The 16,596-nt window shown below is 37.8% G+C and overlaps 1 protein-coding gene and 1 long non-coding RNA gene across 2 annotated transcripts; both read right to left on the bottom strand.

The window, feature by feature from the left end:
* Window positions 1–2,600: 2,600 nt before the first annotated feature.
* On the bottom strand, window positions 2,601–6,474 carry LOC121642555. Its single transcript, XR_006010913.1, has 5 exons — window positions 6,314–6,474; window positions 6,111–6,204; window positions 4,025–4,500; window positions 3,759–3,918; window positions 2,601–2,964 (listed from the first exon to the last, which is right to left on the bottom strand). It is a non-coding gene; the product is annotated as an uncharacterized LOC121642555 (long non-coding RNA).
* Window positions 6,475–6,482: 8 nt separating this feature from the next.
* Window positions 6,483–13,622, bottom strand: LOC121642554. The gene is made up of 3 exons (XM_041989307.1): window positions 13,333–13,622; window positions 9,279–9,345; window positions 6,483–8,529 (listed from the first exon to the last, which is right to left on the bottom strand). Exon 3 carries the CDS (start codon window positions 8,517–8,519, stop codon window positions 6,957–6,959), a length of 1,563 nt encoding a protein of 520 aa, XP_041845241.1. The 5' UTR covers window positions 8,520–8,529; window positions 9,279–9,345; window positions 13,333–13,622; the 3' UTR covers window positions 6,483–6,956.
* Between the last annotated feature and the right edge of the window lie 2,974 nt (window positions 13,623–16,596).

The raw sequence follows: 16,596 nt of genomic DNA on the forward strand, positions 1-16,596 counted from the left end.
TAGTCCAGTAAATTTTAAGACAATGCATTTGTTCATATAAATATGGTCGTTAAAAGCATTTATACTTAGAAATCTTTAGAAAGTATTTATCTGATGGTGATTTTTAATAATTACAATAATTCATAATACTATTCACAGGGCTTTTGGTTTGGTCCTTTGCATGTTGTGACGTAGTGTGTGTGATTGTTGTTGGCGTTACGTAACTGGGATTAGCCTGGTGAACCATCTAATTACTCTGATAAAATGGTTATAGTGTAGATGGAAACTGGTTGTGAGTGTGTGACTCACAAACCTACATTGAATATAAAGCACGTGTTAGTGTGTGTGTATATGTGTTTGACAATGCAGCCATTTTTAATGTAAATAACAGGCATTCTTGGTCCTCAGGTGGTGTCCTGGTATAAAAAAAAATCTCAAGCTGTCCAGTCGAGGATTGACCATTTTGGCTGCTTTTAATAATAATAATAATAATGGATTAGATTTATATATATAGCGCTTTTCAAGGCACCCAAAGCGCTTTACATTGTGTGAATCCATTATTCATCCACTCCTCACTCATACCTGGTGATGGTAAGCTACGTGCGTAGCCACAGCTGCCCTGGGGCAAGCTGAAGGAAACGTGGCTGCCAGTCTGCGCCTACGGCCTCTCCGACCATCACCGAACATTCATCCACACATTCATACACCAGCGATGCCAACACTGGAGGCAAGGAGGGTTAAGTGTCTTGCCCAAGGACACAACGACAGATGACTGCGGGAGCGGGAATCGAACCGCCGACCTTCCGATCATTGGACGACCTGCTCTACCGCCTGAGCCACTGCCGCCCCCTTTTAAGCATGTTGGGGTGGACCTGAACACGATTGTTGTCACGCCTCCAATTGCAGACCTGTTTTTTGCTGCACATAAGAAACACAATAAAACTAAATTTTGAGAGTGTGCCATTTCTATACAGGAGGATCCAGGAATAGTGGACACAGATGAATCCTATAAGGTTTCTGGAAAGCTGCTTCCCAAAGAAAAGTCAGAAAAGTTAAAAAGACAGTTCATTTTGACTTTGTGGAAGGTGTTTCTGTAATAGTGCAACGTCTGTGTTATTATTTTATTGTTGAGTTATTTTATCTGTTTTTATAAAGTTTGTCCTCACACTATATACTTTATTAATGAGTAGTAAGTGTTTCGTAACTACCTGCAATAATGAATTCCTGTATTAATAACTCCTCATAAGACATCAATTGGAAAAGAAATTTGTGAGTTTGTATAAAGTATTTACTAACCATTAGTACAAGTGTAAACACTAAGTGCAAGCATAAAAAAAATAAAAAAACTCAGAACTGGTTTGTAAGTGATGCAATATTACATTTTTAAATGTTGAATTCATAATTTACAGCCTGAAAATACAATCATTAAACACCCTGTAAATGAGCTTATTAATGAAGAGTAAAAATTCATAAATTTATCTATAAAGTATTTATTAATGAGTGTAAAAGCCATAAACAAGCTTTTTAAATGATGAATTCAGGAATTGCCAACTCATAATTAATGTGCTTATCAATGATGAGTAAACATCTACAACTGTGCTTATAAACCACACACTAATGAATATTCCTGTCAGAAATATGCTTTGTAAATGATGAATTCAGTATTCATGCTTAACAAATGCTTCATGGTGTGTACTTATTATAAAGTGTTACTGCAGTTTGTAGTTTTAAAGGTAGAGAGAGTATCTGCCTCCTGAAGCCAAACTGCCCAGCCAGCATGTCTATGTGGGGCCCATAAGGGTTAAATTTGGGCTGCACAAAAGGGTCCTAGGTGGGTTTGTCCGCAGTTTCCACGGTAGCCTCACCAGTGTTTGCCCATTTGGTTTTCAAGTGGGTTCTGCCTGGGTTTCAGCTGGGGCCCAACTTAACGAGTTGCACAGGACCCATTTAGGCCCCATATCTTTGCCCACATGGGCATGAAGAGGGATCAGACTAGACCTTGAATGGGGCCCAACAGGGCAGTTTATCTAAGACCCATTTAGGCCCCACTTGTGTAACCTCAAGAGGGAACTGACTGGGCTTTAAGTGGGATCCACATGGGCCACATTATGGGTTTTAAGTGGGTTTGTCCGCAGTTTCCATAGTGGCCCCACCTATTTTTTTCCAATATGAGTGGGTGTGGCCCAACTGAGACACATTAGGCCTCACCTGCGTGACTAAGATTAATTTGGATGGGCTTTAGGTGGGACCCAAGAGGGAGACCAAAGTAAGCCCCCTTTTGTGGTCTTAAGTGAGCTCAGGTGGGGCCTAGGTTTCCATGTGTGCTTGAGTGATTTCACCAGTTTAGACTCAATTAAAATGAATTTGTATGATATGATTTGAGGCCCAAATGGACAATTTATTGGTACTGATCCTACAAGATTGGTTTTCAGGCTAGAGATGCTAGATGGAAAGCAGAAACATATCTTCTCAAAACAAGTCACTTAACTATCACAATTACTCCCAAGCTGTTAAATACATAAATAATTTACATAAAGATAAAAAATCTTGCATAGGTCCCCTTCAGGTACAGTAAATACAAAAAAAGGCTACAATTTATTAAAAAGAAGCACAATATAAAGTTGTATTTCAATGAACGTTTAATAAAACGTGTTCTAAACAAAACATTTGATCTGCAAAAATTAATAAATAAATAAAAGAGAAAGGAATGGTGCAGAAAACATGAGGTGACAGTCACCTTAACCTTTGATCTCCAAAGTCAAACAAGTCCAAAATCAGTCCACCATAACATAACCTGGACATTTCTATCTATTGGGACTATTTCTCTTGGCTGAGCAACCCCCCTCCACCTTTTTTCTGAAGCTCTCTGAGCTCTTACTGTTCTGTTTCCACCTCTGTCTCGGGCTCCGATGAACCACTTGGAGAGGGCCTTTTCTGCATCCTTTTGTGTAATTCCTTGAGTCAATGCATTCCTCTTGAGCGCTCCTAAAAATAAATGATAAGAGCCAGCTTAACAACTCTAGCCTAATTTTTACATTCCAAGACAGGTCATGGTTTATTTCTCCTATGAGAAATAGAGGTGTAAAACCAAACCATGCATTTGATAAAACATTACACTCCTAATTATTTCAAATAAAAATTTAGTATTAAACATCAAAACATTTTGATCAATGTCATCAATGTAACAAAAAAAGTTTCAATAAATAAATAAAATGTGACATGAAAACAACACAAAATAAAATATTTTGGAGACAAATAAATGTAAAAGGTAAAATATACAGAAATAAACACATGCATAAAATAAAGGAGGAAAAAAAAATTAAATTAACCAAACAAATAAATAAATGTAACTGAAAATGACATGGAAAAGTAAATAAATAGGATAATTAACAAAGTTAAAACAGTACAAAATTACCAAAGAAATATAAATTTGTGTCATATTTTAGAAGTGTCTTGATTTTTTTGTATAATTTTTTGTTTATTGAGAAACTTTTATATTTTTGTATTTAATTTAATTCAATTTAGGCATTTTCGGTCCTACATATATTATTACTTGTCTAATTACACAAAGCTAAAAAAAAAACGCATAATGATGTAACAGAATAAAAAAGTTCATGTGCCACCATTAAGGCAATATGGAAAATCACATAAATGCAAACAGTTGCCTCTGCTTTAAGTTTTTCTACCAATTAGGCAAGGTCATGTAGATCAGAAATTTTGCCAAAATTCAACATTTTAAGCTACAAAGATGAAATTAGATAACATTGACTGAAATTTACCGTAAACAACATCAAAAAGATGCAGCTCTCAGAACTTGTTCTTGCCATGGCGTCCAAAAAGGTTGAACTGAAGTGCCAATTCATTGGACATGAGGAATGCCATCATTCTTCTGGTGGCATCATCCAGTGAAGTACCATCTATTTCTCCCACCATAGAAGTCTGAGTGAATGGAGTAAAAGGCACAGAAAAGAAGAAGAGTAATTAGTTAACAGATCATATTTCAGTGCCAAATACAAATAAAATGTAAATTAGAGTTTGAACTTACAACTCCAGTCATGAACTCAGTTGCTGAGCTTCTCGTTCATGGCCTGCACGTCTTGGATTGTGGTCAGCGGAAATACTGCTCCTTCAGGTGGTTTTAACACTGGCACAGCCACCTTCTGCTTCAGCAGTGTATTTAACATTTTGCCATGTACGCTTTGAGTGTCCTTCACTTCCTCCAGGAGTGTTACCAATTTTGCAAACATGGCTCCTTCAAAGTCACTGTAGCTGCTCAGGCTTGAGGAAGCACTAAGGCTTTTAACACTTGGGGTTGCGCTTGGGCTTCGAACACTCAAGGTCACACTGGGGCTTCAAACACCAGAGGTCACACTGGGGCCACTCACTCTCAAGGTGATGTTAGGCTTATACCTTACTGCTGAATATCTGTCAAATTCAAGAGGAGGAGAGGGTGGCACTTCGTCTTCATCACATGACTCAGCTTCCTCCTCACTTGACAGAACCTGAGTTCTTTTGGATGGCCTACATTCAGAAAAAAGATACTTTAGAAAATATTTAAAACTTGAATACTTAGGTTATTTACAAGTTACTTAGCAATATATGGGCAAATACTGGGACAATATTAGCATTCATTATCAATTACGCATTACTAAAGAAGTGGTCTTATTTTGCCTTAAGTAAGTAAGCTTGTAAACATGAACCCTAAATGTGTCAATATTGTCTGTTGGTCCAAGTACTACAGGCATACACATAAAAGGAAGCACAATAAAATATGAGCCTATACAGTATGGTGTTTACTATGGCTCACAATGAAACTATACAACAACTTGCCTGGCACTAAGATAAATATTAGTATTCTGTCCAGTTGTGACATATTTACAACAATTAACAAGATAACAAAAAATATTTAAAAGGATGTTTGGGCCACTTGAGAAACTGAAAAATTTTCAAATGAAGATTATGGCTGATTTCAGAGCACTGTTCAAAATGTAAAATTATCAGATATTGGGGTATAACAAAATTTAGAGGTACTAAACTTTACAAAATAAAAAAAAGACAAAGTAAAAACACATGAAAAGTCAAAATTGAATATATATATATATATATATATATATAAAAAAAATGATAATGCGAAAGAGTGCTGCACTTTGCACCCTGAGATTAGGTTTGACCCTCTCACACTACTATTAACGACTGTCTCACTTCATATGATAATGGAAAACGAGGATATTGTGGATGCTCTGGCTTCACACAAGTCAGTGGTGTGGACTCATTTTGGCTTCCCAACTAAGATAGACAACAACGGTAAGAAGACTGTGGATTGAACAAAAACAAGCTGCAAGCTATGCCGGTTTACTATGCCTTACACAACCTCCAGCACAACTAGCATGATGTACCATTTACAATGTCATCATAGGGCAAAGCTAGTTCCAAAGCCTGAAAAGCTACCAAGAGATGAAACTACTCTGCAGAAATCATTTGCTGCGCCACATCATGCTGCAAGTTGGCAAGCAAAAGACATTACACAGAGTATAGGGGTTTTTATTGATATGAGGCCATTTTCGGTCGTAATGTTTGTGCATTTCTACTATTGACTAAATTTGATGTTTATATTTTTGCGCTAGCCATAATTTACCTCAAAATACAACATTTAACTTTTAAAGAGAAGATAAGAGGATGGCCAAATGTTTGCTTGTTTTATATTAGACTGAACACGTTTTTTTCTTTTTTTTATGTATATATATATTTTACTTTGAGCCAAATGTATAAAAATATGTCAGATTAAGGTTTTATGTCATTTTTTTATGGTTAATGATAAGAAAAAATAACCAGTGAGTTTAGTAAATTGACATTACTTTCCATTCTTTATTTGCAGAGAAAAACTCCTACACTTTCTCATTTTTGCTGTCAATTTGCTTTTCATCAAATTCATTATGCTCATCAGAAAATGTTTCATATCGCGAGTATTTCGTATTGTGAGCCCCATATCGTATTTTGTATTGTTCTGTAAGTCAAGCATTTTGTTGCACCCCTATCAGTCATGTGTGACACATATCAGCCATGACAGGCTGTGAAGGTCAATTATAAAATTTCACTGAGGACAATAATATGTTTAAGCACAATTTCTTTACCTTCTTTGTCGCTTCTTTGGTACATCATTGTCTGTTTGGAGATCAGATGTAACCTCTGCTAGTGCAAGCTTACGCCGAGCATCTCCATATGTATCTTGAAAAGACAGAAAAATAATAAATAAATAAAATGAGTTAGGTTAGTCCAAATCTAATACAACTTAACTTCATGCCCCCCATAGCCCTTTTTTTTTTTTTTTTTTTACCTGCATTTCCAATAACACGTACACGGTATGTCCTCCATGAAGCATCTGGCTGGACTTGCTGCTTAACTGCCTTAGTGATATTAAGACTTAGGCCTGATGGCCAAAAACACTCAGCCTTGTCTTCATCAGTAAACCAACATGATGGGATTATATCCACTAAAGCCTCCACAATGCTGAAGAGGGACATGCTGCAAAGGTTAATAAGGTCAATCACTCATCATGTAACTGTGGAAAAGCCACATACCACTCTTGCATAGGAAGCAGTATGAGTCTTTTGGTTAAGTCAGTCACAGGCACCATGAAGCTGGTCAGAGAGTTGTGTCACTGTTCTGATCCCCACACAAGATGAATCAGTAGGATAATTGTAAAAGCATCCCCCTCTTTCATAAAACTGACACACAGTGTACATAGATCCTGACAACACCTCTACAATAGTCCTCACAACAGCAACTCTGCCCTCAACATCAAAGCAGTTGTTGCCTTGAGAGCAAGAAATAATTTTTCCTTCATGTCTATACTTCTTGTATTGTACACGAGCAGGGAACGTTTGGAGAGTTGGACCATGGAGATGTGGTTATTGAGGCTTATTCATTTCCTTGCCATTGTCCAACAGGATAGGTTTTTCACCTAAACGCCTTACAACTTATTGAAGAGGATTTTGGGGCCTTCTTACCAGCCGCTTTAATGTGCCGAGATAATTTTCAAAAGGGAAACATGAAACACTGTCTAAGGCACCAAACTTTCTTTCATCATCAGCCAGATGTATAAGATTGTGGGTGTTATATACAACGTGCTCTGATCCATATATTTTCACAAAGTTTGTCACATAACATTTCAATAGTTTGTCTGCATAGTCACAGTATTCAGAACACAAGGCCGGGCTGAGAAGAATTCTCATTGCTACTGACAGTAGCATAAAGTTGTTATACAGTCGTGTAGGTAAGCGTCCTTGAAGAACGGCAGGGCCCATATACAACAAAAATTGTCTAAATTCAGTGGCCTTCCACTGACCATATTCCATAAGGAACCGTGGCTTTCGAGAAAAATTACTTGGAAGATGTTTTCTGATTGATTTCAAATGGTTAGAGATAATGCTCATGGTGGTTGCAGAAATCCGACATCTTAAAGGTCCTTTGATCCACAGACTTACAAGTTTTCTAACATTTCCTAAGCAAACTAAATGCATGCAATCGAGTACAAAGCTTGACACCATTCCTATACCAAGCTCTTGTAGGGGTGAAACACCATGATGATGTTCTTCATCTATCATATCTGTAAACTGTTCATCTGTTCTAACTGGTGCTTTCAAATCAGGAAACACCACTTTATTGTCCATGCGAATCCCATGCTCTGTACAGCGTTCACAGGAGTTGTAACCAGAATGACCCTTGGTACATTTCAAGAAGGCCCGGGCAGGTGCGTCACAGATAAAGGCATCCGGCAGAGCAATATTGTAATGCTTTCCATTGTAATGTAACCCCTCATTTGTTACAACCTTTAGGTCCTTAATGAAATCATACAAATAATCCTCAACAGAATTAGGCTTTGTTGGGCCTGCATACAGACCAATAATAATAACATTAGACCTTGGAAGTTCTTCAATCTTGGCCAAAATAGGCCATAACTCCATTTTAGAACTTCTGAAGAGCGGTAATCCATCAATATTAACACAGAGAGTCAGAGTGTCTGTTGAAGGATCTGACTCATGTGACAGCAATGAAATAATTGCATTTGAAACCCTAAAATGATAGTAACTACCATCTCCAATATCGTTGACGTCACAGGTTGTTAAGGTTGATAAAAGAGTTCTTGGATCTCTGGGTAAATCCAGCTCAGACTGGACTAAAATATGCAAAAGTTCTGATAATGCACTCTGTGAAATATTGTGATTTGGGGCCCAATAAGCCAATTTCCTTTTCAGATCATTAAAAGGATTAGTTCTTTCAGCGCTACCATCCAAATTTAATTCTTCACTGCTATCACTGAAGAACATCCCAGAATCTGATTCCTGGCCACTTTCACTCCAACAAGCCTGAGTCTGAGTATCCCACTGTTCACTGGGAATCTGGCTGTTCAATTCCGTGACACACTCCAGATTTGAAGATACTTGGTTTTTGGCGTGTAAGTCTTCCAACATCTGCAAGTGCTCTGCAGCTTTGGCTTTAATGCGTCTTCGTTTGGTTCGAGAACAACCATAGTAATCCATGTTTTCTGATCTGTAACAGACAAAGATTTTGACACTTACACATATATACCCGACTATCTGTCGACTCATTCAAAAAGCGCAAGACTGGCACTATGATCCCAGGACATAGGTCACAGGAGGGTTTGTCAAAACAAATCTAGAGTCTATTCAGAAGAAATTTAGACTCTACTTGGCTATATTTCAAAAGGAAGAACAAAGAAAAAGTACATTTATGCTCCCTTACGTTTATAAATAGAACGTTGTCATACATTGCCATCCTCATACTTCCATGCGTCTTTTACTTTGCCATGGTTGTTAAGAAAATTCATTCAGTAGTTAGGAGTTCTGAGTTCAGAGTTCACTCCAGCGAGCCGACGTCTGTTTGGCGGCAGTAACGCATCACTATAAAGTTGTTTCCAACCGCTCAACAGTGTTTCCAATCATCATCATAATTGGTTGTTTCCATATGCCCTACACACTCGCATAGCCTTTCTTCAACAGCTTACGCAATTTCCACAGTTGTTGTCCTTGTCTTCATTCTTCTGCTTTTTTCCCTTCCTGTTCCTCTTGTTATTCTCTGGTTTGTTTCTTTCGCTTGTCACATGTCAGCTATTCTGAACAGCAACCGACACAGGAAATGGAATAAACTGACCGTCCATCCTCTGCGTTGAGCATAAATAGGCCTAAAGAATATTAAATACTACACTGACAACACACCACAACAAAAGAGTAACAAAAAAAAAACCCCTTAGTGTCATCAAAATATATGTGTTCAGTTACCTTTTTGGAATTGCCAGAACCTCTTGATACTCTGGTGGTGCCCACAAAACATCAGATGCTCAGAGACCTACAAAAACATACAATACAAAGCATCATTGCATTAAATGGAAGAACCATAATTAAAATAAATAAATAATTTAAATAAACGAGAAGCATGTGTTTTATCGACTGAAATAACACATTTCATTTTACATGCATACAACAGCACATATCCATATGGTAATATTGTACTATATTGATTAAGTTTGGTGGTCATAGCAAAATTTGAATCAACTTGGTTGATAAATGCATTAAATTCTGAGTTGAATTGAAAAGTAAAATTCAAATACAACTCAATACCTCTTGGTCTCTAAAGGTTTCTGAATGTACAGTCACATACTTCAAACCATTTAATTTTTTACACTGTGCATCCTAGATCAAGGTTAAAATTATACAATCAAATAAAATTATTAATCTTGTAATTAATGTGGATCACAGAACTCTATAAAAAAAAAAAAATTAATTCACTAAACTAATTTCTTGAGCACTATACACAACCATGCTTGTGTTCTGTAAATTTGACAGGCAATTGTATACCCTCAATTTTAAGATATATCCTTAATAGCAATAACAGAAATGCTAAAGAACTAATTAATGTTTTAAGACAGAACTACAAATGGAGGTACTTTCACAGTTTTCAAACTTTTTTCATGGAATAATTACACTCAACACAATGACAATAATAGTACCAGTAATATAATTATAATAATTATATATATATATATATATATATATATTCTTTTTTTTTCTTATCATTAGGTTTTAAACTATGGGCTTTTTTTTCATAATTGTCCACAAATATCTACATCGAATAGAAAAAAAAATCTGTCTGGCTTCTTTTTGCTAAATTTTTATGTTTTTCTTTATTTTAAAACCTAAATATAGAAATATTTAGGTTTTTCAGAAGTGAAAACACATTTCCTATGGTAGATATTTATCAAAAAATATAAGTTGTCTTTTTCCAAAAGGTCTCGCAACATCTGCGTCTCTAAAGTTTTATTCCACTGGCTGAGGGAAAAATGGCTCTTAGGATGGTAAAGGCTGCAGACCCCTGCACTAAACACATAAACAGACTTAGCAGCAGTCAAGGGAGTTAACATCCATTTTACAGGTGTAACGTCAGGTCTGTAGATGTAACTATAAACATGTGTGGTATCCACAGAAAGTCCAGAATCTCAGCTACCAGCACAGGAAAACCATTTCTGTAACCACCAAACAATTAGGACAGCAAACAATTAAAAGACCAGAGGGGTATTGCACGAAACCAAGATAAGGGATTAAGCCGGGATATGTTGGTTATCCTGGCTGAATTTAGCCCTAAGTCGGTTGCATGAAAGCAGCTCAAACTAAACCCGGCCAAGTTACTGTGGTGATTTATCCGCTGCAGTTAGCCTGCTCCAGACCAGGCTAACTGCCGGAAGATTAATCCTAGCGAGTCACCTGCATGTCCAACGTCAATTCTGTGAGGAATTAATGTGTTTTACAGCATGTCCATGGTCTTCCTAAGTATGGCGCGTCATTTTAATCATCCAGTATTAAAATATTACATATACAGTCACTGTACATTTAATCCAAATCTGTTTAATCGCAACAGCCTTTTTATATGGATTCGAGTTGCAGTATTATTACTCAGGCCAAGTGTTATATTGCTATGCTAATGAAGACTGCTCGTCAAATTGCTGTCAGAGGTTTTATAAATATGTGTTTTATTGCATTAATTGAGATTACAAAACTCAGCGGATGAGGTTACAAAGGTGTATTCAAAGAAATCCGTGACGAGGGCAATGTAGAATATATAGGTCCAACTCCCCTTCACCTGTTCCCTCTTCATAATGGACTCGGATTAAGATTTCACAGAACATACCAAGCCTGTGATTTCGAGACACTGTACTAACCGGATCATCTTCTGGTGGCTCCAAAAGTGTAATTGTGTTTCCAGACACTGCAAGGTTATCCAAAGTCAGACACTATATTATATTTGATTGTGTTCCATGTGCAGTAGAATTGCAGTACTTTGTGTACCTTGTATGAAGCGGACAGTTTCTGTGGCTAGGACAGAGTCAGTTATTGTCCCTCCCTGGATCCCCTCCATTACTGGCCTCCCTTTATTTAAATGGAGGCCAGTTCCTCTGCTGGAGTCACATCCTGGCTTGGTGGGCCGCCCCCTGTGCCAGTTTATAGGCCTTTTTTTAACTGCTACAATCATACAGACATTGAACATGGCTGCAGACACCTCATCTATTCACCTCATTTGTTCACGGTTATCTACTTTGGAGTCACTTACCAGCCTGCAAAATGTTCTTATATTTAATTTTTTCTTGCTGCCAGGTCCTTTTATGGCCAGACAGGTTTGTCCTTTATGAAGGACAGAAAGATAAAATAGATAAAAACGTTACATGAGGAAAATAGATTAAATGACACATTGTGGATGATTGTTTGCACCTAATCATACTCTACATTTCCTGAGTAACATGCACCTGCTTGTCACTCTTAAAGTATACAACAGTTAGTGGATTTGAAAAGTAATCCTTTAATTGTAGCCTAATTATGACAGTTCCAGTGGAGCACTGTTTATTAATTGTACAGTTTTTGACTACTTACGCATTGAGCCGGTCGGCTATTGTCTGCCAGGCTCTCTCGCGTTCTTTACTTATGGCATTGGTATTGCCTTTTTTCCTTATAATATCCTTAACTTCGTCAGAGAACTCCGTCAGGAGCTGCTGTTCAGCGGCCGTGACGTAGGACGCGCAACTTTTATCCATTTCCCCATCGGTGATTGTGAGAGCGATCGCGAGGTCTGCTTCAGTATGCCGCGCACACGCACTTATCCCAACTATCTTCACCTGGCTTAACCTAGCCGCACCTTTTCATCCTGGCTCAGCAAATGTGCAACCAATTAAGCCAAGATAGGCAGCGCAAGCTAGGTCAAGCTGGGTTTGCTTAATTATCCTGGATTTCTTTATTCTGGTTTCGTGCAATACCCCTCTGGTACACAAAGTCAGAAACAACATGTAAACACAGATGATGTCTCCCCGTGTCCACCGACGGCATAAACACGAACAAACGACTCCTCTACTGAAAGCTCACATCTCACAGATTCCACAGCTGGAAGTTTCATCTCGCTCTGACCAAGATTCACCGAACCAGAGGCAGAAGAAGACCCGATTTATGCTGCTGCACGTTTGTAAACACTGTCATAAACAACGTCTCACCTTTGCTGTCTTGCCTAAAACTTTTATCCACTAGGATAAAACCGAATTTATATATATATATATATATATATATATATATATATATATATATATATATATATATATGTATAAATGTTTCTCATTTTCGTTTGGTAGCAGGTTCTGGTCCATAGCAAGAATTTCCTGCCCATGGGTTTTGACCAACAAAGGTTATTTTCCTACTTTCTTATGTGCCCCACTCTTTCCTGATTACATCAAACCCACCCCTGCAGCAGGAGGCGACACGAGGAAGAGGCCTGGACTGCACATTTTTTCTCTGTGAGCAAGAACTTTGAATGAATAAATAAATTAAATAAATAAAATGCGCGTGATAAATTAAATAACAGCGTTGATTAAACCATGCGTTAATAACTGCCCTGCCCTAGTAATTGCATATTGTAAACACACTAAGTAGTCTGTCACCATTTTCAAGGAATGTTCATGAATTTTACTCAGTTCGCAGGTGTACGGGGATAAAATGACAAGCAGCCAAGCCATGTGGCCAAGCTTTCTGATTTAACATGTTTTGTATCCGATGTTAAGAAAAAGTCTACATGAGGGAACAGCTACATTTGCTTTTAACTGACTGCTTTTCGTTGCTATTCTGTCTACATGGAGGTGCACGTGGCCTGCCCAGGCCAACAAAGTCAAACGTGTTTTGCCACATAACAACGCAATGCTAAGTGTGTTTATTCTTCCAAGAATTTTTTAAACAACATTATGCACCGGTTTAAAAAACATAAAACTGGAAAAATTAACTTGTGCAGACAAATCATTAGTCTTACCTCAATTAATCCGCCGAGGACAGGAGACAGTTACAGTCTGGGCGCCAAACAGTTACGCCAAAGAGCTGGTTTTCAAACAGCATATCCATCCGCAGCGAACCCACTTAACTTCTCCGTCTAATTAGGAAAATGAATATTTAAAATGCATATAACAGGTATAAATAAAGTATAAGTTGATGGAATTTGGCATGAACAAATACAATTTAACCATCACGAAGTGAATTTGTTGTGGGACTACTCCGCGAAGCGGACAGTTACAGTTTGGTGTGGTGCAAGCACACGTTTTTTTTTTTTTTTTTTCACTTTTCTAAATTAATTATACACCTACACACCTAGTCATCTCTGTGCCCCATTAATCCTCAGGATTTAACACAGAAGTTAACCATCCAGCAGCAGATGATAAGATAATAACAGCACAAAGGACAGAAATTTATGTGAATTAAAAATAATGCTGTTTTATGGAAATACAAGTTCCACTGATTTCTACATTTACAATAATAAATGGATGTTGAAGCACAGGTGCACAATTTTTAATTTAGTCCAAATCTGCAGCTGATTCAAATGCTCTACCCAAAAATCTGAATGCAACAGACTTTAAAAACGTTAACATCAAGCCATTTTATGTTAAAATAGAATTGAGGAGAATATTCTAACCACAGTGTTGAAAGAGAGAGAGTCACATTTGACCTGTTGCATTTGAGTCAGATTTAATGTTTTATTGGCTAATCTAAAAAAAAAGTTATTTAATAATGATAATAATTACTCAGATTTATGCATATATACAATAAAGTTTTTATTGGTTTTTGGTTTTAGTTCATCAGGAAAGGGGATCACAAGAGAGACTGTTCTTCCTCCAGAAGCACCATCGGGCCCACCTCCTGCAACCCCTGCTGGTACGTCCACCATCGAGGGTCTCCTGACCCACTGCTGTTCAGTGTGTTTTAGCAGCTGCACAGTAGAGGATAGAAAGACCTTCAGCAGGTCGTCAGAGGTGCAGAAAGAGTGGTTGCAACCACATGGCCTGTTATCAAAGACCCGCCACACCCTGGACTTGTGGGGGGTCAACGCTGTCAAACATTACAGAGCAGAACCAGAAGAATCCAGAACAGCTGGCTTTGTTGCAGTTTGACTTTAGAAAACATTTAATAACTGTTCTTATCAATAAAATATGCTCAAAGAGAAGACTCAATAGAAAACTTTAGTTTCCTTAGCTAGGTAATTCTTTTTTATGATTTCTTTGTATGAGCAGTTATTATAAACTAGAATAATGTGGATCTGTTTTGATTGGATGATAATAAATTGGCTTGAAGTGATAGTCTGTAAAGTACTTTGAGATGACTTTGTTGTGGATTGATACGCTACAAATGAAGCTGAATTGAATTTAATTGAATATTGTGTAGATAAAACTCTGCTGCTATTACTAAACAACTTCTCTTTGTCCTGCAACGATTGCACAGCACAGATAGAGGATGGATGACTGAAGAAAAACATGACATAAAACAAAGAGAGAAAACATTACATGATGTGGTGGATTTTGAAATGGCCTCATGTCACCTCTGTTTATTCTATTTCACATCTCATTATTTAGTGAGAGCTGTTATAGACGTGGCTGTTTGTCAGCGGCTGTGACCAGAATAACAATGATGGTGGGCCTGAGTCTCTGCTTCATTTACAGAGAGAAAAGAGACCCAGGAGCATGACATTAAATCATGAGCAGACTAATCCTCAGCCAGACAGACTGCAATGGAAGTCATGAACTGTCCCTTTGTCCTGGTGCTATTACACTTATATATACATATATAAAAATCTAATGACTCAAATCAATCAAATAAATATGTCCATAACTTTTTGTTTAACCTTCTGAAAACCAGGAAAAATAAAGACACATCTCATGTTTTATTTGAACTGCACTTCAGTGCACAACAGGACTTTACTGGTCACAAATATGAAACTAATTTCCATAGAAATGACGTTTCATTGTTGCATCCAGAGGTTCTGCACCTGAAAGGTCTTGGAACAAATTTCTGGATGTTACACTTATTTTACTGCTCAAAATGGAAAAAAAAAACAAAAACAGATCCTTGGCCACTTCCCATCTCAGCATTCGAAGGTGGCTCTAACACTGGGGGTAGAACCCCTTGTGGGTGGGGGTGGAGCGTGGCAACATGACAGGGGGTCTGTCATATATATGTGTGTGTATTTCTGTATATATATGTATATACAGTAATAATGCTGAATAAATTAAACTGAACTTTTAAACTTTTATTAAAATAAGAAATACATGACTCTTCTCAGAAAGACCTGGGGTAAAACCTTAAGCAAATAGAAACTGTCTCCTCTTCATGTTATGAGACAATGAAACTGATGTTTATCAGCTTCATGAATAAGAAGGGTTTTTTGAGCTGCGTCAGATGACCCTTCCAATGCACTCTCTGTCATAAAAAATTTGACATTTTTCCTATTTTTCCGTGGGCATTGTTACTGTTGCTCTGTCAAGTGAAGTTGTACGTAGGGGCGTGCCGGTGTTACACCAAAATCTGTGACCCATCAGAATGTTTGGACAGCCACGGTACCAAGGAAACAGGGCCATTAACACTACTTCATGAAAAAGAAAAAAAAAAGAACAGTTCACTTTTCCTGTTCCTCATCCAGGGGTTATTGATTTATTGTGGACAGCTGTTAGAGAATCGGGGGGGGGCTTTATAACAGGAGCCGGGCACGCCCAAATAAGCAACTACCCACAAGAAAAGAAACCCAAAAACAACCTGTGACTGACAGTATTTGCAAGTGACTTCACAAAATTAAGCCCAAAGTCACAAATAACAGACAGATTTAGCAACACTGCTGCCTTTTCTGGCGCAGTCATCTGTTGCTAACATAGATGCTAACATTAGCTTTCATATGACAGTGACTAACCTCTCCAGGTGTGTTTTGAGGTGGATGAAGGTGGATGTGGTGGATCCAATGTCCTGGATTTTTATACCACAGATGTTCCAGTTCGCTGCTCTTAAACTGGTCCATTTTTATTAAGTTTTTAATTCCCAAAAGTTACAGGCTCTGCAGCAACAGCTGTGGTCTCCGGGGTTGTCGATGTTTTGATTGATTGCACGTGTGCTGCGAGCGTGTCTGACTGACGTTACGTCAGTGTTACGTCTGGAGAAATTACAACAGACAGGAGATTGCAAGGTTTGAAAATGAAAAATGAAGGGAAAAAGGGACAAAAAGGAACCATGTTGTCACAAGCTGCTCACACTCACCCCACTA

The sequence above is a fragment of the Melanotaenia boesemani genome, chromosome 7 (genome assembly GCF_017639745.1).
Source record: "Melanotaenia boesemani isolate fMelBoe1 chromosome 7, fMelBoe1.pri, whole genome shotgun sequence".
In the NCBI taxonomy this organism is placed as follows: Eukaryota; Metazoa; Chordata; class Actinopteri; order Atheriniformes; family Melanotaeniidae; genus Melanotaenia; species Melanotaenia boesemani.